This window comes from Palaemon carinicauda, chromosome 19, assembly GCF_036898095.1.
Source record: "Palaemon carinicauda isolate YSFRI2023 chromosome 19, ASM3689809v2, whole genome shotgun sequence".
Classification (NCBI taxonomy): domain Eukaryota; kingdom Metazoa; phylum Arthropoda; class Malacostraca; order Decapoda; family Palaemonidae; genus Palaemon; species Palaemon carinicauda.
In genome coordinates this window covers 116,578,541-116,600,006 of record NC_090743.1, presented here as the reverse complement: position 1 = coordinate 116,600,006, position 21,466 = coordinate 116,578,541, and the positions used below count along the sequence as shown (strand labels likewise).

The following is a 21,466-nucleotide window of genomic DNA, read 5'->3' as shown; positions in this document are numbered from 1 at the left end:
AAACATAACAGACACCTCACACGTCTCGAACTGTGGACCTAACCACCCCAGGACTCCTCGCTGCTGGAAGGAAGGACGATAGTGACTGGTACAATACACAAACTTACGCTACCGGGGTCTAGAGCGATGTCGGGCAGGGCAGCCAATCGGAACTACAGTCTACCACAAAGCCAAAGCCACTGCAAAGTCCTTCAAAAAGAAGACAACTGTGCTTACTCATACCAATGGGAAGAAAAGCGAGTTAATAGAAGAATGTTAAGGTAATCTGGAGTTAGAATGATTTTGGCAAAGAGGGGTTCTAGAGCCTTTCTTCAAACAACAGGGCAACTAGCGCCTTTGATTCGAACCCAGGTCATCTCGCTTTGTAGAAGAGGATGCTACCATTCACATATGTACGCTGGGATTGAAGATTCTAGAAGCTTAGCATTTTCTATCTCTGGCTATGATTGCGTCTGGGATTGGAATATGGGATCTCTTCCTGTATGTATCTATACAAACATATGCCAACATACATATATATATATATATATATATATATATATATATAAATATATATGTATATATATATATATATATATATATATATATATATATATATATATGTGTGTGTGTGTGTGTGTGTGTGTGTATATATATATGTATATTTTATATGTAGTCCAACTATCAGGAAAGTCTTCCGTAAAAGGGATGATAGAGTATATACCACGCTTGGAGGATGCTGCAAAATTTATGATTCCTACAATGTATTTCAGTGTTATAAATGCCAGGAATTTGGTCATACTGCCGAAAATTGTAGCAAGACTCCGGTATGTGCCAAGTGTAGCCAGGAACATCGAACTACAGATTGTACTGTAAATACGTTAAAGTGTCATAACTGCACAGTGAGGAATTACAATGATACGAATCATAAGACATATGATGATAACTGTAAAGTATACAAGGAGGAGCTTACCAGGATAAAAAATAGAACCGATCATGGAGTCTAGCCCATTGGTTAAGTGTGGTCTGATAAATATTCAATCGGTGGGGAATAAAACCATAAAGATTAGAAATATTATTAACGAAATGGAATTAGATTTATGCTTATTAACGGAAACTTGGTTGCAGGGAAATATTAGTGATAACTCAAAGATTCAGGAGATGACGCCGTGTACTCACGATTTCTACCACGTACCAAGAAAGGATAAAACTGGAGGAGGAGTGGGTGTCTTCGTGTCGAAAACCTTCTCTAGGGTTTCTATCATGAATGAAATAGTATTTGAAACGTTTGAATATATCTATTTAAAACTGACAAGAAACAGTAAGGTATTGAATATATCATTATATAGACCACCAGGGAGTAATATGAGGAAATTCATTGAAGAATTTAGTATTCTTGTGGGTGTGGTGGACGATATTAAAAATACATTAATTGGTGGTGACTTTAATTGTTGGGTAGATGATGAAAACGATTATAAGACTAAAGAACTCAAGGAAGTATTTGAGATGTTTAAATTAATAAACTGTGTTTCGGTATCAACGTCAGTAGGTGGTCATACACTCGACTTGGTCATATGCGGAAAAGATTCAGACCTAATAAGAAACCTTGAAGTGGAACCAGACTTTGAGATCTCAAAAACACATAAACTCATCACCTTTAATGTTAATATAAATTGCACCAGAGTATTGAAAAAATGGATCACATATAGGGAACGGGAAAATTTTGATGCTGAGAATTTTATTGAAGCTAGTGTAGCGTAAATGTCTTGTGAGAACATACAATGTGAACATATGGTAGACAGAGAATGTGTTGGGTGTTATACCAAGAAATATAACGACAATTTTGGAAAAATGTACGATACCATGTGTCCCATAAAGAACAAACAAATAGTGGTACGCGAAAATGTTAGATGGTATAATAGTGAGCTATTAAAGGCAAAAAGACACAGACGTAAGATGGAAGGTAGATGGAAAAGAGCCAAATCCTCAAGCCAGAAATCTATATAATAAGGCCAGAAATGACTATAACATCCTGTTAGAAAAAACAAAAAGAAACTTCTACAACGGCGAATGTAAAAAAACCAATAACATGAAGGACTTTCACAAAAACCTTGATGATTTGATGGGATTGAAGAAAAAATATGTTTTGCCTGACAATGTTTGTGCAGAGAAATTTGCTATATTCTTCAATGAAAAAAAATGATAAAATCTATAGAGGCTTCCCCCAAAATCACTTGGAAGGACAGTCAGTTATGCCAGTGAAGGAGGGAAAGAAGTTAAGAAAATTTAGGGAAATAAAATTTAATATGTGCGACTTGTTAAAAGTTATGAAAGAGATGAAGAATACATATTGTGGAAACGACCCTTTCCCAAACAGTTCAATAAGTGAAGCTCCAAACAAGCAAGTTGTATATAATATTTACCTGAACATAATTAACCTACAGTAAGTATATCACAATCCTGTTTTTTTAGCTGTGAAAAAAAGGCGTTGATAAAACCAATTTACAAAGGAAAAGGTGATGTAAACGAGCTAAATTCATATAGGCCCATTTCAAATTTATCCTACATGTCAAAGCTTATTGAAAAAGTCATAAGTGAGAAATTATGGGCGCATATTGATGAGTTAGAGGTATTCCCGGAAAATCAATCGGCCTACAGAGCTAATCATTCTACAGAAACTACCTTATGCTCAATAATGAATGATATGATAGGTCTTCTTGATGAGGGAAAGTGTGGAATTTTGATTGTTAGATCTTAGTGCTGCTTTTGACACTGTTGTGCACGAGTACTTACTTAACGACTATTGGAGTGACTGAGGAAGCACTGAAATTTTTGCGAAGTTACTTAGTGAATAGGAAGACTTTTGTAGAAGTTTCTGGAAACCAATCCAGTGAGAGAATTCTTATGAAGGGTGTACCACAGGGTAGTGTTCTAGGCCCTATCTTGTTTAACATATATACTATCGAGCTATCACACATATTGAAAAAACAAAAACTGAGCTTTAAACTATATGCAGATGATACTCAGTTTTACCTCTCAATTTCAACAACACAAGATACAGAGAAGAAAATTGATGAGATAATGACTGAAATAAAAACATGGATGCAGAGGAAAAAGCTCAAATTAAATGATGATACAACAGAATGTATGTTTTTTGGCACAAAGGTGGCTTTGAAGAATTACCAGTTAATTCAAAGAATAAAAATTGGTGATGCTGATGTTGGGATTGTGCCTGTTGTGAAAAATTTGGGTGTACTGATAGATTGTAATTTGTCAATGAGGGACCAAATTGTGAACACAGTGAAAGTGTGTAACTATCACCTGAGAAACATAGCATTTATTAGAAAATATTTAACAGAGGGCAGTACATGATGAGTCACGTAATATCAAGGCTTGATTATTGCAACTCTCTGTACTACAAATTGCCCAATACACTACCAAGAAAGCTTCAAAATGTGCAAAACCGGGCGGCTAGACTGATAAAAGGCATTAAACTACGGGAGAGAATAACTCCTGCACTGATTGATCTACATTGGTTACCTGTTAAGGCTAGAATTGAATTTAAGATTTGCTTGTTGACCCACAAAGCACTTACAAGTGATAAGCCTAAATATCTTCGTGATTGCTTGGTCCGCTACCCTGAAGCTACCAGCGCCGCTGTAAGAGTTAGACATGCTGATGACCCACATAGACTATTCGAAATTAGTGTGAATCATGCAATAGGAGGAAGAATGTTCAGTTATGCTGCACCGAGACTCTTCAACGACCTTCCACTCGATGTCAAGAATAGCAAAAATGTGGCAGCTTTCAAGAAAAACCTGAAGACTTATCTTTTTAGAAAGTGTTATAATAGTGACCTGAAAACTATTAAGCCCGAATACAAATGCTAGCGAAATAACTGATAAGATACAGAGCAAAATATTAACTGGAAAGAAATTATTTTTTCACACACCAAGGCCCGCCTGAACAGACTTTTAGTGTCTGACGGAGGGCGAGAAATAAACCCGTAAAAGAAGAATATCTTAGGATAAGTTATCTGGTTAAAGTTACAAATTAAAAAATTCTGCATGACAAATTTTCCTTATATTAGAGAGAGAGAGAGAGAGAGAGAGAGAGAGAGAGAGAGAGAGAGAGAGAGAGAGAGAGAGATTTATCGAAGTCATTATTCCCATTGTAACGTTTAATTCCATATATCACTTTCAAAAGAAAATGATGATAATTATCCGGCAAATTGACGTGGATGGTGATGATAATAGAAGCCAATGATGATGAAGGATGAAGGTGATGAAGGCGATAATGAAGATAATGATAAAGTTAAAGTCATAGACGAGTGACCTTAGCTTACGTGTGATGAGTTGCCTGGTGTACGATGTTTTCTTATTTGATCTTCTGCTTCGAATTCTTTTAATTGTCATCACACTCTCTTTCTCTGCCAAGCCCTCCATAAACCCCCCTCTCTCTCTCTCTCTCTCTCCTCTCTCTCTCTCTCTCTCTCTCTCTCTCTCTCTCTCTCTCTCTCTTTGATTGGCTGCCGACAAAAGAATGTCCAGAGATCACTATCGTACACTACACGTCAGATTATCCTACACTTTCGGGTCTTACAAACAAGCAAGACAAAAAAGTTGTTTTCAAGTAATCATTGACCTTCTGTGAATAAAGTCAACATTATTCAACTTCGTGGAATAAAGGAAATGGTTCTTTGTGACCTTTCTTTAAAATATCACCTAAAGTTTAAAGATATTTGAGTCGAAAAATAAGATGGATATAAAATATATTCCACGAAGAATTGAAAATGTGACTAAAAGTGATTTGCACATAGAACTTGATTCATTTAATTTATTTATTTATTTATTTATTATTATTATTATTATTATTATTATTATTATTATTATTATAATCATCATCATTATCACTATCATTATTATCATCATTATCATTATATTTATTATTATTATTATTATTATCATTATTATTATTATTATTATCATTATTATTTAAAATCCATTTGTGGTACCCTACGAGGAGGAATAAAAATTGACAACAGAATTATAAAAGTACTAAGTATATATATATATATATATATATATATATATATAAATCCCATAGAACCAATGAGATAATTAACCACCCTATAAAAACACTATGTCAAGGGTGTCGTCCTAACCAAAGGTAAAACTTGTTTTCAAGGGGGGTAACTTTTACTCCACAATTCACGTAGATCTGGGTTATAAAAAGTGGGTTTTCTTCAAATTCAATAAATGAGGCTATTTCTCCACCCATACAAGGAGGGCATTGGGTACCATGAATGTTTCTTCCTAAGTTTTTTTTTTTTTTTAATATGGTGTTTGTATGAGGTACGTTCAGTAAGGGTTATGTGGTGAAAATGGATGATTGAATGTAAGATGAGAGAGAGAGAGAGAGAGAGAGAGAGAGAGAGAGAGTTTCACAATTCGCAAACACCACATGCAACACACACACAAATACACACACACACACACACACACATATATATATATATATGTGTGTGTGTGTGTGTGTGTATATATTCATATATATATATATATATATATATGTATATATAATTCACCCCAAGCACTCACTACATCCAGAATAAATTTCTCATCTCAAATATTGCAGTTCAGAACCATCAGCGTCTCTTGCACGCCATCACATCAAATTTATGTTCGTAATCCCCTTACACCGTCACAACAATATGCTTGGATATCCTCATTCGTTTTACTTAGAGATGAAGAACGATACACCTTTTACAAATGGGTTTTGTCCTTTGCCAAGAACCGAAAGAAAAACGAGTTTCTTTGAGATACTTTCGAAGGTTTCAAAATAAAGGATATCATTTTTGAGATACTTTCGAAGGTTTCAAAATCAAGGACATTACTTTTGAGATATTTTCGAAGGTTCAGAATCAAGGATATTACGTTTGATATACTTTCGTAGGTTTCAGAATCAAGGACATTACTTTTCAGTTGCTTTCGAAGGTTTCAGAATCAAGGACATTACTTTTCAGTTGCTTTCGAAGGTGTCAGAATCAAGGACATTACTTTTCAGTTGCTTTCGAAGGTGTCAGAATCAAGGACATTACTTTTCAGTTGCTTTCGAAGGTGTCAGAATCAAGGACATTACTTTCGAGGTACTTTCGAAGGTTTCAAAATCAAGGACATTACTGTTGAGATATTTTCGAAGGTTTCAGAATAAAGGATATTACTTTTGAGATACTTTCCAATGATTCAGAATCAAGGATATTTTTTTCTTAATAGATGGTATCCTTTAGGGAGAACCTTTTCGGGGGAATTTTCAGGTTTCAAAAGCTACGCTTCTTAAATTTGGTGTTTGCGAGGATATATCTGTATTAGTTTCTTGAGAGAGAGAGAGAGAGAGAGAGAGAGAGAGAGAGAGAGAGAGCTCTCTAACTGACACGAACTGGTATGGAAAAGATGCAACACCACTCAATGTGGCAATTTCTTTAGATACAAAATAGCAAATACTTGGAATAGACTTTCAGCAGATGTAGTAAACAGTAAAACACAGTAAAGGAGTTCAAGAATAAGTTAGACAAGATCATAAAAACTCTAGATGTTTAAACAAAATCGCTCTACAAAGAACAAATGGAGGCTCCGCGGATGGACTAAAATGTCTTCGAAACATCCAAAATCTTTGTAACTCATTGTAACTCTCTCTCTCTCTCTCTCTCTCTCTCTCTCTCTCTCTAAATGCTTAAACTAAATCACTCTACCAAAAAGCAAATGCAGTCTCCGTGGATGGACTAAAGTGTTCGAAACATCTAAAATCTTTGTAACTCCCCCCCCCCCTCTCTCTCTCTCTCTCTCTCTCTCTCTCTCTCTCTAAATACTTAAACTAAATCACTCTACCAAAGAGCAAATGGAGCCTCCGTGGATGGACTAAAAAGTCTTCGAAACATCTAAAATCTTTGTAACTCCTTGTAACTCTCTCTCTCTCTCTCTCTCTCTCTCTCTCTCTCAGCTGTCTTTAAATAAGGAAAAGGCAACGTACAAATCCGCAGCACTTTTGAGAAATCGATCATAAATCATTCAGATGAAAGTGTCTAAACATTTTAAACTTCCAGTCCAATATAATGGCTAATGTCTGTACGTGTAGAGAGAGAGAGAGAGAGAGAGAGAGAGAGAGAGAGAGAGCATTCACTTATTTTAATTGACATTTTCCTGGCCTTATTGATTGCATTTGTATTAAAATTTGTTAAAATTGGTTTTATTTTTGAGTTGGAGACCACAGAGGACTTGCAAAAGTAATGAGGAATATGTAGATGATTGAATTTCTGTATGTATGTGTATATATATATATATATATATACATATACATATATATATATGTATATATATATGTATATATATATATACAGTATACACACATACCCATATATATATATATATATATATATGTGTATATATACAAATTCACATCCATGTATATATATATACACACATATATACATATATATATATATACATATGCTAAATAGATTAATATATATTTATATATATGATATATATATATATATATATGTGTGTGTGTGTGTATATATACAAATTCACATCCATGTATATATATACACACATATATACATATATATATATATACATATGCTAAATAAATTAATATATATTTATATATATGATATATATATATATATATATATATGTATGTATGTATTTATATTCATATATATAGATCACATTTCCTTGGCATCTGGAGTTTTCTAATTAGTTATTAGGAGGAAATTTCTTACATCAATTAACATGAAAACTTCTTTAAATGCAGAGAGAGAGAGAGAGAGAGAGAGAGAGAGAGAGAGAGAGAGTCTTCCGATACCTCCCTTTTGGCAAATAAATGTCACTGATCTGTTAAGGAGAATCACATCCTAGATCACGTATTCAGATGTTTGATTTCCTTGGCCTCCTCCAGTTATCGCAATGAGAGAGAGAGAGAGAGAGAGAGAGAGAGAGAGAGAGAGAGAGAGAAAGAGAGAGAGAGAGAGAATGTCTTCTTCCCATTTTAGGTGAGAAACTCCAAATTCCTTACGGATTTCGCAGCTTCTAACAACATAATCACTTACAAGCATTTGTTGTTTGAATAATAGCCTCTCTCTCTCTCTGTCTCTCTCTCTCTCTCTCTCTCTCTCTCTCTCTCTCTCTCTCTCGTTGATGTTCTCTCCTTGTCAGACAGACAACGCGTTGAAGTTATCTAGAATATTATTACAAAAATCTCGTCGGACAAGTTTACCTCGGGGGATTTTTTTACTCTTATTCAGCGACTTTTGACGTAAAATTTCGGGCGTTTGTTTACATTTCTAGTCCTCAATTTGTTGTCAGTTTTAGATAGAAATTTATTCACTGATTATACATTTTTTCTATTATCGACAATTTATCTCATTTCGAAAAGGCCAAGATATTGATGCGAGCATAATTCGTATTATTTTATTTCTGTTGGACCTATAGGGGACAGTGTAACGGTAGTGGGATGACTGTGGTGAGTCGTAGGGCATACTATTAGCAACCTCACTTATCACCTAATCTTCTTGTTCAGTTATATATATATATATATATATATATACATATATATATATAAATATTTATGTGTGCATATATACATATATATTTAATATATGTAATATAATCGTATAGGCTTACAGGTATATATGTATATATGTACATTTTATATGTATAATATAAATATATACGTATATTATATATATGATACGGTTCCCTGGTCTGGGTACTAAAAATAAATCACACTATGGCTCGTGACTGGGAACCAAACATATAATATTATATATATTACGACTGGCAAGTTACTCAGCATCTCGAATTCCAAATTCCCTTGTTTGCTTTTTCATTAAAACTGTTACACTTTAAAACATTAATACACGAATTCTGAGACTGTTAAATAAATCTCAGACAGCAATACATAAAACACTGACTATCCAAATGTCTCTTAAGTACACTCAAAACTAAACTGGGTAATTACTCTTAAGTATTATTAAAACGCATTTAACTCGCTGTGGTTCTTAACAGGAATCGAGTGGAATCTGGTTCGAAATAATGATGATTGGAATAATACACTCTTTACATAAATAAATATATCCTATATAAATTACAACACTTTGAAAGAATTTACACAATAACAAAATAATTCACTGGAAAAAAATTAAATCTCAACAAAACTTAGATTGAGACAAATATTTTATGAACTGCAAATTATATAAGAACTTGACTTGAACTACTATATCTGTATAAACCTAAACCTTAGTCTAAAAAAAGAAACAATGCAATGAAAAATTATAAAAAAGCTTGAAATAATTCTGAATAATACAATGTTTCACGTTTGACACCATATTGAATAAGAGACAACCAGGTCACGTTACAGAATCTATACTTCCTACAGGGCTATCTACAAAAACGTTATACAATGCCAACACTTCCCCTAATACAATGAATTCCAAATCACTTTTTAGTCTTGCGTATCTTTTCGACACACGATTTGCTTTGGGGCACAGAGTCACTTAGGAGAGGACACACTAACGAACTGAACCCTTTCAAAAACAATACACTGGGTTACGTGCTGGAATGAGAGAGGGAGAGAGGAAGAGGCTGTCTTCAGGCTCCAGATCTATCTCGATCTCTATCTGACTCTAACCCATCCTTGGGTCACCTTTATATGAAATCTAACTGCTTCCAGAAGGTTCCAGAATCGAGATCTGGTAGCGTGAGGGCTTTGCCTAAGGGCGTCAAAGTTTCCAACCAGATAAGTGTCAAGAGGCGAATCAGGGGGGTTTCAGGCAACTCTCAGATGCACACCAACGCACCCGCGAGACGACTCTCCCAGCTAGCTACGGCCACCCTTTGTCCCCACAATAAAAAGAAAAGATAACATCCTCTCACCAGGCCTACGAGACATTTCTAAAGCACATGGTAGAGAATCTTCCAAAGCACATGTATTGGAACATTTTCTCTCAAACATGACGCAATACATCATAGCCTATAAAAGAACATTACCTAAGCAATTGTTTATAACTTGCATGAATCAACAACACTCTGAAATAGTTTATGTAAGACTTTGTACCAAACATACGTGAAATAAAAAGTCAATTCTTAAAAATAACGTAAAATTACACATACTAACTTGAATAAAGAATGCAATGAAATTCCCGACAAAAGTCCTACATAATTTACATAAAATACTTATAACTACATGAGAGGAGTTCATTTTACTGACTGTCTAATCTATCTCTTCAATGCATAAATGAAAACAATATATAAAATATAAAAAAAATTATGGATAAATCATTCTATTTACTCTACACTAGAGCAGCTTTGTAAGAATATATGTGTGTATATATATATATATATATATGCATATATATACATATGTATATTATATATATATATATATATATATATATATATATATATATATATATATAGACTGACTTTATGTATTTTCCATTACCTTTTTTTATCAATTTAAGCTAAAAAAAGTAACTTCGATTCCTAACACAAAATTATTGTGACCAGTAGAATAACGAATAATAATTCTACTAATTTAATTCATCGATAAAAAAAAATCTATTTAGAAAAAATCAATTATTCAAATAATTGTAAACTAATATGAATATTTGAAGTTTTTCTTTCTCAAAATTAAAAAGAATTGAATATCCCTTAAGGAATCCTTACTAGTTTATAACCTGAAATAAAATAGAAATTTAAAACCTTACGTTTATCGTTAATTCTTTTGAACAGTAATATCAAATTACATTTTTATAACAATTATTTTCATAACTTTCAGATATTTCAAAATCGTCCTTCGATCATTGGACACTCATTTGACTCTTGATTCAAACCCTCCAGCATACAAATGTCGTGACACAAAACGTAAATGGAAACGACACCCTAAGAGAATTAATTTATCTCATTATATTAACGACATCTTTCATTTTATGCAAAAAAGAATCTTGGAGAAAAATGTCCCCTCTCAAAGAGAGAGAGAGAGAGAGAGAGAGAGAGAGAGAGAGAGAGAGATTCGCGCTAATTACAATGTAGGGCACTGATAAACGTTCGGTGATCCAACGCCAGAAGAATAAGTTCCAAACGCCCCAAAGATGCTAAGGTTCATTTGTTATTCTACGGCCCCCGGCAATCCTGACCCTCTCTGCTCCAAAATCTGTTAAAATAATACATAAGTACAATGCATCAAAGCAGTTAAGTCGTTAAACTGGTTCTAAAACTCATATAAAAAGTAATTCGGTCGTTAAACCAGACCCTCCCATAACTCCTGGAGCCGTATGTTTGCTTTTAGGAGCTCCTAATCACCCTTAAATTCAGTTACTAATGGGACATGAGACGCTGTTAAGGACACCCATTGAATGAACATGGTCATAGGAAGCATAATACGAAACGTAGGCGACAGTGATCTGTTGGGAAAATAGATCGATGCAAGGTGTGGCTGAGCAGTTAAGAGCTCTATGACGAAAGTACGCTATGGGAAGGGGCAGGAACATTCCTTTTATATTCGCTATGATCTCAACGAAAAGGATGATAGTGACGGCGAATAATGAGACTGGGACTATGAAGGGTGGGACTAACTTGGGAAATGAAGGATCAGAGATATAGTTTTAAGACGATGAATGAGAAAAGGGTGACTGGAGAGAGAGAGAGAGAGAGAGAGAGAGAGAGAGAGAGAGAGAGAGAGAGAGAGAGAGAGAGCAGAAGGATATATAATCCAGTGAAAGGCTTCGGTATTGTTTATCTTCAGGGATGAAAGAAAAAAACCACCTCAAGTGACCTTGGTCTGGATGCTGATCCGATCGTCTTGACCTCTGTATTGGCGTCGTTTGGTGGCTGTATATATATAGAGGGACTAAGGACCCATAGACACACACCTCGATCCGTCCCTGTCTCCACACACAGTTCTCAAGATGAAGATGGTGAGTTTAGACGACTCTTTTAGTAGCTGAGAGATAGAGCTTTAGTTGGGAAACACTTTGATCCAATAATGTTAGAATTTGGCCTTCTTGTGACGCTTTGAACTTAATTTTTGTTGATTTTGGAGGATGGAAAATTAATTGTAGATGCTGCAAACCAAAATTTTGCTTTCTTTGAATATTGGGAATTAGATATTCTGTACTTTCATATGTTTAAGATTATAATACCCTTTTTATATAAGAAAGTATAGAAGCTACACTGTACTTTGAAGTCTATATTTTAATTTTACTTTATTTGGAGATATATATTCTAAAGAAGATGTTTTACTTGTAAAATACCTGTGGCAGAGTTTATCGTTTGTACATATCCTTAATTTACGTATCTTTAGAATTATCTCATTGTAATCACTTCCTTTAGGTATTTGATTTTAATGGACTGAATCAGTGACTCCAAAACACTATATTTCAAGTATATCTCTGATAACATCTTCAACCAAAATGAAGAACGATCCTTATCTAGAATGCTATCGGCTAGATCTATAAAAATCTCTTTCATTTATTATGTTTTTAGACTCACAAACCCATATTTTCCACCGTAGTATTGATACCACGATCATCTATTAGGAGTTCTGTTTCACGATGCTATCACAAATTTTGGTATGCATTTTGCTAAATATACTGATGCCCTTTATTCCAATGGAACATTATTTCAACAACGAATGCTCCTCTCCTGTTGCAGATCATCATTGCAATGCTGGTGGCCGTTGCCCTGGCCGACAAACTGGAAGAGGCCGCAGTGCCAGTGCCCGTGGCCATCCTGCGAAGCGCCCAGGTCAACCCCGACGAGAACGGAGCCCACAGCTCCGACTTCGAGGCCGAGAATGGAATCAAATTCGAGTTCTCCGGATCTGAAGGCGCTGAGGGAGGTTCCAACATGATCGGATCCTACAGGTGAGAGGAGATACTGACTGGCACTGTGCCATGAATAATTATTATCGCTATTATTACTACTGCTGTTGCTGTTGCTATTACAGATAGCCCTTTATCTCCTGCTTGATAGTTTTTTTATATTCTTATGAGAGAGAGAGAGAGAGAGAGAGAGAGAGAGAGAGAGAGAGAGAGAGAGAGAGAGAGAGAGAGAGAGAGAGAGAAAACTAATTCTTGTTCTCCATAGCATACAATACTAAATAGAATCGTTCAACCTTTTCCCTCAGTTACCCCTTGGAAGACGGCTCCATCGCCTCAGTGTCTTTCGTCGCCAACGAAAACGGATTCCAGCCTCAGTCCGACCTCCTCCCAGTGGCTCCAGAATTCCCATACCCGATTCCACAGTTCGTCCTCGACCAGATCGAGTTCGCCAGGCTCGAGGACGAGCGCAAGGCTCAGGAAGAAACCGAAGCATGAGCTTGAATCCGACCAAATTTTGACAAGTTATACAGTATATTTATACTCCGATATATTTATTCACAATAAATGATCTACTGATGTGATATACTGTTTTGTTTAATCCTGCTGTTTTTTACTTGATTGATTGATCCAATATTGCAACTTGACATAAAGAAAATTATGGTCATCTCATGAGAGAACAATTTATTATTGAATGATTTTACGTCTAAGACACGAATCAATCGCACCTATTGGGACAACATCTTCTCAATTTTCACGTATGTTGACATGATAAAATTGATTCACGGACCCCTAGGGATTTGTAGTTTTGTAGATACCTTTCCTATCCAACCATTCTTTCTAAATTCTTCCACCATCCCATGCAGCTTCTCTTTACTATTCACTGGTAATAAGTTTTCCGTACAAGTACCATTTCAAATTCCCTTGTCGAACACTTATCTCGTCTCGTAGCTTTCACACATATTTACTACTCTTTTTAATTGATTTCGATTATGTATCAATACAACCATGTAAAAAATACAGTCTTTTGTGAGATCAACTGATACATCAAACCAGCAACTCTCTAGTCTGCATATACTTTAAAATATTCATAGTTCCTTATAAATGTTTTCCTGAATACCTTCTTTATTGCATTTCTACCAATTTCATCTGCCATATACTATCCCTAGTTCAATACATATCTTATATATTCTCAAATTACTTCTCAATATATGTGTAGCAAATACTGCAATAAACCCATCTTCATCAGGTTCAATTTCACATGTACATATACAAATATTCTTTTTCCAATGGCATATTGTCATTAATGAAATCTCTATTAAAAGACAAAACCTAGTCATTGAAGAACCTAATAACCATATGTCATATGTTTGTAATATCTTTGCATTCAAATCATCCAGCACAGCCACTAGGGCATGCATCATCTCTGCATTTAAATCACCCAGCACAGCCACTAGGGCATGGATCATCTTTGCATTCAAATCACCCAGCATGGCCACTAGAGTATGGATCATCTCTGCATTCAAATCACCCAGCACAGCCACTAGGGCATGCATCATCTCTGCATTTAAATCACCCAGCACAGCCACTAGGGCAGGTGTGTTTAACCGGGGGTATCCATACCCCTTGGGGGTATGGGACTCAAATGCTGGGGGTATGGGACTCGATCTCTGGTAATCAGGTACTTTTTCAGTATCTCTCGTTATTTTCTTCTATTTTGTACTTATTATTGTTCACAGGTTATTTTTTGTAGTTATGCTTATGTTCTTGTTCACTATAGTTATGCCTGTATGTAGTTAAAATCTGACAATCTGAAATGAACGTAAAAATCTGCAGACCTAACGATTAATCTGTAGAGTTGGCAGCACTGACAGCACAGGCAGTGGGTGTTGTGGCCATCAGCTGAGCTCTGGCGGGACCACAAGCAGCATAACTGACCACAACACCGCTGTAGCGTAAGATAGTAGGTTGTTGCTGCTGCTGCATTTTGTTTACATCACAATACACATATACATGAATACGATTAAATCGGTTTACGAGCTCGGTGTTGGAACGAATTAAACTCGTATTCCAAGCTTCCAATATATATATATATATATATATATATATATATATATATATATATATATTCTTTATTATATTATGTGTGTTTATTATGTTCATCTTATGTTTTTTATTGTATTGACAGCAGTGGCTGTGTTTGACAGTTTTTCGTTTTCCTTTCACAGATTTTGTGTAAAATGTCATCTGTCAAGAAAAGGAAGTGGAATGATTCATATGTTGGTTTTGGCTTCAACTGTCTGACAGAACGAGCTGGAATAGAAAGACCCCAGTGCATGCTGTGCAATTTGGTAATGAGCAATGGAAATTTGAAGCCATCAGGACTGAAGGAACATCTTGAAAGCAAACACAAAGATCATGTTGGCACATCGATTGAGGCTTTTAAGTTGAAAAGAGTTCGTTATGATCAGAAAGCAACTCTTTCATCATATGGGTTTTCTGCTCCAAGAAAACCTCTTTTAGAAGCCTCCTACAAAGTTTCGTACATGATTGCCAGAGAAAAGAAGCCACACACAATTGGGGAGACCCTCGTGAAACCCTGTGCGCTGGAGATGGCTAAAATTGTGCTGGGAGAGGATGCCACGAAGAAATTAAGTTAGGTATCCGTGTCCAACGACACTGTGCACCAGAGAATTAAAGACATGAGTCAGGATATAATAACCCAAGTTGTCAGCGAGATAAAACAAAGTCCTGCAAAAATCAGCATGCAGATCGATGAATCAACTGACGTTTCAAACCACAGTCAATTGCTTGTATTTGTACGATATGTACATGAAAAGAACATCAAGGAAGAGTTTTTATTTTGTGAACGACTCGAAACCACAACCAAAGCAGTTGACGTATTCAAGCTGATCCAATCTTTCTTAGATCGTCATGAGCTGGCATGGGATTTGATTGGGTCTATTTGTACGGATGGCGCTCCTGCCCTGATTGGCAAGAAATCTGGATTCGTTGCTATAGTCAAGGAGAAAGCTCCACATGTGCTCACCACCCACTGTGTTCTACGTTGCCAAGCTCTGGCATCCAAAACCTTGCCAAAGATACTGAAAGAAGCGATGGGAATAGTTGTGCAAACAGTCAACTTCATTCGTGGACGTCCATTGAATCACCGACTGTTTAAAAAATTCTGTGACGAGATTGGAGCGGAACACGGAGTGTTACTGTACCACACAGAAGTACGTTGGCTGAGTCGTGGCAGTGTTCTCACACGTGTAGTGGAACTTCAGGATGAAATTCTCGAATTTCTCAAGCATCAACAATCCCCTCTTGCAGAGCACTTTGAAGATAAACATTTCATTGTTAGCCTGGGATATTTGGCTGATATTTTCAGTCTTCTCAATGATTTGAACACATCAATGCAGGGAAGAGATGTGGACATCATTCAAGCCAGGGGAAAAGTCGTCGCATTCACAAGTGACTAGGGTATGGATCATCTTTGCATTCAAATCACCCAACACGGCCACTAGAGCATGGATCATCGCTGCATTCAAATCACCCAGCACAACCACTAGGGCATGGATCATCTCTGCATTTAAATCACCCAGCACAGCCACTAGGGCATGGATCATCTCTGCATTTAAACCACCCAGCATAGCCACTAGGGCATGGATCATCTTTGCATTCAAATCACCCAGCACGGCCACTAGGGCATGGATCATCTTTGCATTCAAATCACCCAGCACAGCCACTAGGGCATGGATCATCTTTGCATTCAAATCACCCAGCACGGCCACTAGAGCATGGATCATATCTGCATTCAAATCACCCAGCACAGCCACTAGGGCATGGATCATCTCTGCATTTAAATCATCCAGCACAGCCACTAGGGCATGGATCATCTCTGCATTCAAATCAGCCTCCACAGCCACCAGAGCATGGATTATCTCTGCATTCAAATCACCCAGCACGGCCACTAGAGCATGGATCATCTCTGCATTCAAATCACCCAGCACAGCCACTAGGGCATGGATCATCTCTGCATTTAAATCACCCAGCACAGCCACTAGGGCATGGATCATCTCTGCATTCAAATCACCCAGCACAACCACTAGGGCATGGATCATCTCTGCATTTAAATCACCCAGCACAGCCACTAGGGCATGGATCATCTCTGCATTCAAATCACCCAGCACAACCACTAGGGCATGGATTACCTTTGCATTCAAATCACCCAGCACAACCACTAGGGCATGGATTACCTTTGCATTCAAATCACCCAGCACAACCACTAGGGCATGGATCATCTCTGCATTCAAATCACCCAGCACAACCACTAGGGCATGGATCATCTCTGCATTCAAATCACCCAGCACAACCACTAGGGCATGGATTACCTTTGCATTCAAATCACCCAGCACAACCACTAGGGCATGGATCATCTCTGCATTCAAATCACCCAGCACAACCACTAGGGCATGGATCATCTCTGCATTCAAATCAGCCAGCACAGCCACTAGGACATGGATCATCTCTGCATTCAAATCACCCAGTACAGCCACTAGGGCATGGATCATCTCTGCATTCAAATCACCCAGCACAACCACTAGGGCATGGATCATCTCTGCATTTAAATCACCCAGCACAGCCACTAGGGCATGGATCATCTCTGCATTCAAATCACCCAGCACAACCACTAGGGCATGGATCATCTCTGCATTCAAATCACCCAGCACAGCCACTAGGGCATGGATCATCTCTGCATTTAAATCACCCAGCACAGCCACTAGGGCATGGATCATCTCTGCATTCAAATCAGCCAGCACAGCCACTAGGGCATGGATCATCTCTGCATTCAAATCACCCAGCACAGCCACTAGGGCATGGATCATCTTTACATTCAAATCACCCAGCACAGCCACTAGAGCATAGATCATCTTTGCATTCAAATCAGACAGCACGGCCACTAAGGCTTGGATCATCTCTGCAGTCAAATCACCCAGCACAGCCACTAGGGTGTGGATTATCTTTGCATTTAAATCCACCTGCACAGCCACTGGAGCGTGGATTTATCTTTTCCCAGAAAATTTGTAAAGTAGACCTACAGTATTGTTCTTCTCAAGCAGAATTGTAAGCTTTCAGATGTTTCCTTGATGCCACACAAAGCAACATGTACTGCCAATCGTTATGATGCAATTCCAAGTCAAACCAGATACCAACAGTCATTGCTCTTCCTAATTGTGTAGACCCTGTCCTTTCAAAAAGGCTTTTTAAACTACTATACCGTCTAGTTTTACATTCTTATATAGATACATATACTGTATATATATATATATATATATATATATATATATATATATATATATATATATATCGTATATATATCTATCTATCTATCTATCTATCTATATACTGTATTTACAAATATATATATATATATATATATATATATATATATATATATATATATATATACTGTATTTACAAATATATATACAGTATATAAATGTTCATATATACAAATATATATTTAATTATATATATGTATATATATATGTATATATAAATTTGTATATATACAAATATATACATAAATATGTGTATATATAAACGTATGTATATATATATATATATATATATATATATGTATATATATGTATATATATATATATATATATGTATGTATATATACATGTATATTTCTAGCTAAACAACAACCCTAGTTGGAAAAGACCGATACTAAAACCCCAAAGACTCCAACAGGGAAAAATAAGCCAGTGAGGAAAGGAAATACAGTAAATAAACAATATAAGATGTAATGAACAATTAAAATAAAATATCTTAGAAACATAAATATCATTAAAACAGATATTTCATATATAAGCTATAAGAAGAGTCTTAAATCAGCTTGTTCAACATAAAAACATTTACTGCAGCCACATAGACACACATTTATATATATATATATATATATATATATATATATATTTATATAGGCTATATATATATATATATATATATTTATATAGGCTATATATATATATATATATATATATATATATATATATATATACTTATATAGGCTATATATATATATATATATATATATATATATATCATCCTCATCATCATCAACAGTTCCATGTCCACTGCAGAACAAAGGCCTCAGACATTTCCTTCCACATGCATTAATTTATGGGGTTTCTGCGCCAGTCCACATCCGCAATCTTTCTTAGTTCGTTATTTCATAGTCTTCTCTTCCTTCCCTTGTTACTTTTACAATCTCTAGGGACCCGTTCTGTTATTCTTAATGTCCTTATGTTGTCTGGCATCCTCATTATATGTCCTTCCCAGGTCCATTTCTTTTCTTGACTCTCGACTCTAATCCTCCAGCATATAAATGTCGTGAACCAAACCGTAAATGGAAACTGACATCCAATGAGGATTTTTTTATCTCATTATATTAACGCCATCCTTCAATTTATGCGAAAAAAATCTTGGGGAGAAATGTCTTCTCTCACTTGAGAGAGAGAGAGAGAGAAAGAGAGAGAGAGAGAGAGAGAGAGAGAGAGAGAGATTCGCTCTAACTACAATATAGGACACCGATAAACATTCGGTGATCCAACGCCAGAAGAATAAGATCCAAACGCCCCAAAGATGCTAAGGTTCATTTGTTATTCTACGGCCCCCGGCTATCCTGACACTCTCTGATCCAAAATCTGTTAAAATAATACTTAAATACAATGAAACAAAGCAGTTAAGTCGTTAAAATGGGTCTAAAACTCATAAAAAAGTAATTAAGTCGTTAAACCAGACCCTTCCATAACTCAGAGCTGTGTGTTTGCTTTTAGGAGCTCCTAATCACCCTTATATTCAGTTACTAATCGGAGATGAGACGCTGTTAAGGGCTCCCATTGAATGCACAGGGTCATAGGAAGCATAATACCAAACGTAAGCGACAGTGATCTATTGGGGGAATAGATCGATGCAAGGTGTGGCTGAACAGTTAAGAGCTCTATGACGAAAGTACGCTATGGGGAAGGGGCAGGAACATTCCTTTTTTAATCTCTATGACATCAAGGAAAAGGATAATCATGACGGCGAATAATGAGGCTGGGACTATGAAGGGTGGGGCTAACTTGAGAAATAAAGGATCAGAGTTATAGTTTTATGACAGCGAATGGGAAAAGGGTTACTGGAGCAATGAAGGTCAGAGCTGATAAGTCATGTTACATAAAAATGAAATACATGGAAGTAGAGAGAGAGAGAGAGAGAGAGAGAGAGAGAGAGAGAGAGAGAGAGAGAGAGAGAGAGAGAGAGAGAGCAGAAGGACATATAAACCAGTGAAAGGCTTCAGTATTGTTTATCTTCAGGGATGGAATAATAGAATCACCTCAAGTGACCTTGGTCCGGATGTTGATCCGATCGTCATGACCTCTGGATTGGCGTCGTTTGGTGGCTGTATATATATAGAGGGACTAAGGACCCATAGACACACACACCTCGATCCGTCCCTGTCTCCACACACAGTTCTCAAGATGAAGATGGTGAGTTTAGAAGTCTCTTTCGGAAGCTGAGAGATAGATCTTTAGTTGGGAAACATTTTGATCCAATAATGTTAGATTTTTGCCTTCTTCTGACGCTTTGAACTGAATTTTTGTTGTCTTTTGAGGATGGAAAATTAATTTTAGATGCTGCAAACTGAAATTTTGCTTTCTTTGAATATTGGGAATTAGATATTTTGTACTTTCATATGTTTAAGATTTTAATACCCTTTTTATATAAGAAAGTATAGAAGCTGTACTGTACTTTAAAGTCTATATTCTAATTTTACTTTATTTGGAGATATATATTCTAAAGAAGATTTTTTACTTGTAAAACACCTGTTGCAGAGTTTATCGTTTGTACATATCCTTAATTTACGTATCTTTAGAATTATCTCATTGTAATCACGTCCTTTACGTGTTTGATTTTAATGCCCTGAATCCCTGACTCAAAAACACTATATTTCAAGTATATCTCTGATAACATATTCAACCAAAATGAAGAACAATCCTTATCCAGAATGCTATAGGGTAGATCTATAAAAATCTCTTTCATTTATTATGTTTTTAGATTCACAAACCCATATTTTCCACCATACTATTGATACCACGATCATCTATTAGGAGTTATGTTTCACGATGCTATCACAAATTTTGGTATGCATTTTGCTAAATATACTGATGCCCTTTATTCCAATGGAACATTATTTCAACAACGAATGCTCCTCTCCTGTTGCAGATCATCATTGCAATGCTGGTGGCCGTTGCCCTGGCCGACAAACTGGAAGAGGCCGCACCTATTGCGACAACAGCTTCTCAATTTTCACATATGTTGACATATTTTCAAACCGGCACAATCAAATTGATTCACGGACCCCTAGGGACTTGTAGTTTTGTAGATACCTTTCCTATCCAGCCATTCTTTCCAAATTCCTTCACCATCCCATGCAGCTTCTCTTTACTATTCACTATAAATAAGTTTTCCATACAAGGACCATTTGAAATTCCCTTGTCAAACACTTATCTCGTCTAGTAGCTTTCACACATATTTACTACCATTTTGAAT

General features: G+C 36.2%; 3 protein-coding genes across 3 annotated transcripts; all 3 read left to right on the top strand.

Moving 5' to 3' along the window:
• Window positions 1–11,790: 11,790 nt before the first annotated feature.
• LOC137658342 (cuticle protein AMP4-like) lies at window positions 11,791–13,364 on the top strand. The gene is made up of 3 exons (XM_068393015.1): window positions 11,791–11,956; window positions 12,693–12,904; window positions 13,168–13,364. Exons 1-3 carry the CDS (start codon window positions 11,948–11,950, stop codon window positions 13,355–13,357), a joined length of 411 nt encoding a protein of 136 aa, XP_068249116.1. The 5' UTR covers window positions 11,791–11,947; the 3' UTR covers window positions 13,358–13,364.
• A 1,735-nt stretch (window positions 13,365–15,099) lies between these two features.
• LOC137659261 (protein FAM200C-like) lies at window positions 15,100–15,519 on the top strand. Its single transcript, XM_068394291.1, has one exon. The coding sequence runs from the start codon at window positions 15,100–15,102 to the stop codon at window positions 15,517–15,519; it is 420 nt and encodes a 139-aa protein (XP_068250392.1).
• Window positions 15,520–15,561: 42 nt separating this feature from the next.
• On the top strand, window positions 15,562–16,262 carry LOC137659260 (protein FAM200C-like). Its single transcript, XM_068394290.1, has 2 exons — window positions 15,562–16,095; window positions 16,251–16,262. Exons 1-2 carry the CDS (start codon window positions 15,562–15,564, stop codon window positions 16,260–16,262), a joined length of 546 nt encoding a protein of 181 aa, XP_068250391.1.
• The last annotated feature ends 5,204 nt before the right edge of the window (window positions 16,263–21,466 follow it).

Excerpts from the sequence above, each read along its gene's own strand:
- LOC137658342 (XM_068393015.1), top strand. Across the intron at positions 12,905-13,167 it reads AACATGATCGGATCCTACAG|TTACCCCTTGGAAGACGGCT; the intron begins GTGAGAGGAGAT and ends CTTTTCCCTCAG.
- LOC137659261 (XM_068394291.1), top strand. The coding sequence starts at position 15,100 with ATGTCATCTGTCAAGAAAAGGAAGTGGAATGATTCATATGTTGGTTTT.
- LOC137659260 (XM_068394290.1), top strand. The coding sequence starts at position 15,562 with ATGAGTCAGGATATAATAACCCAAGTTGTCAGCGAGATAAAACAAAGT.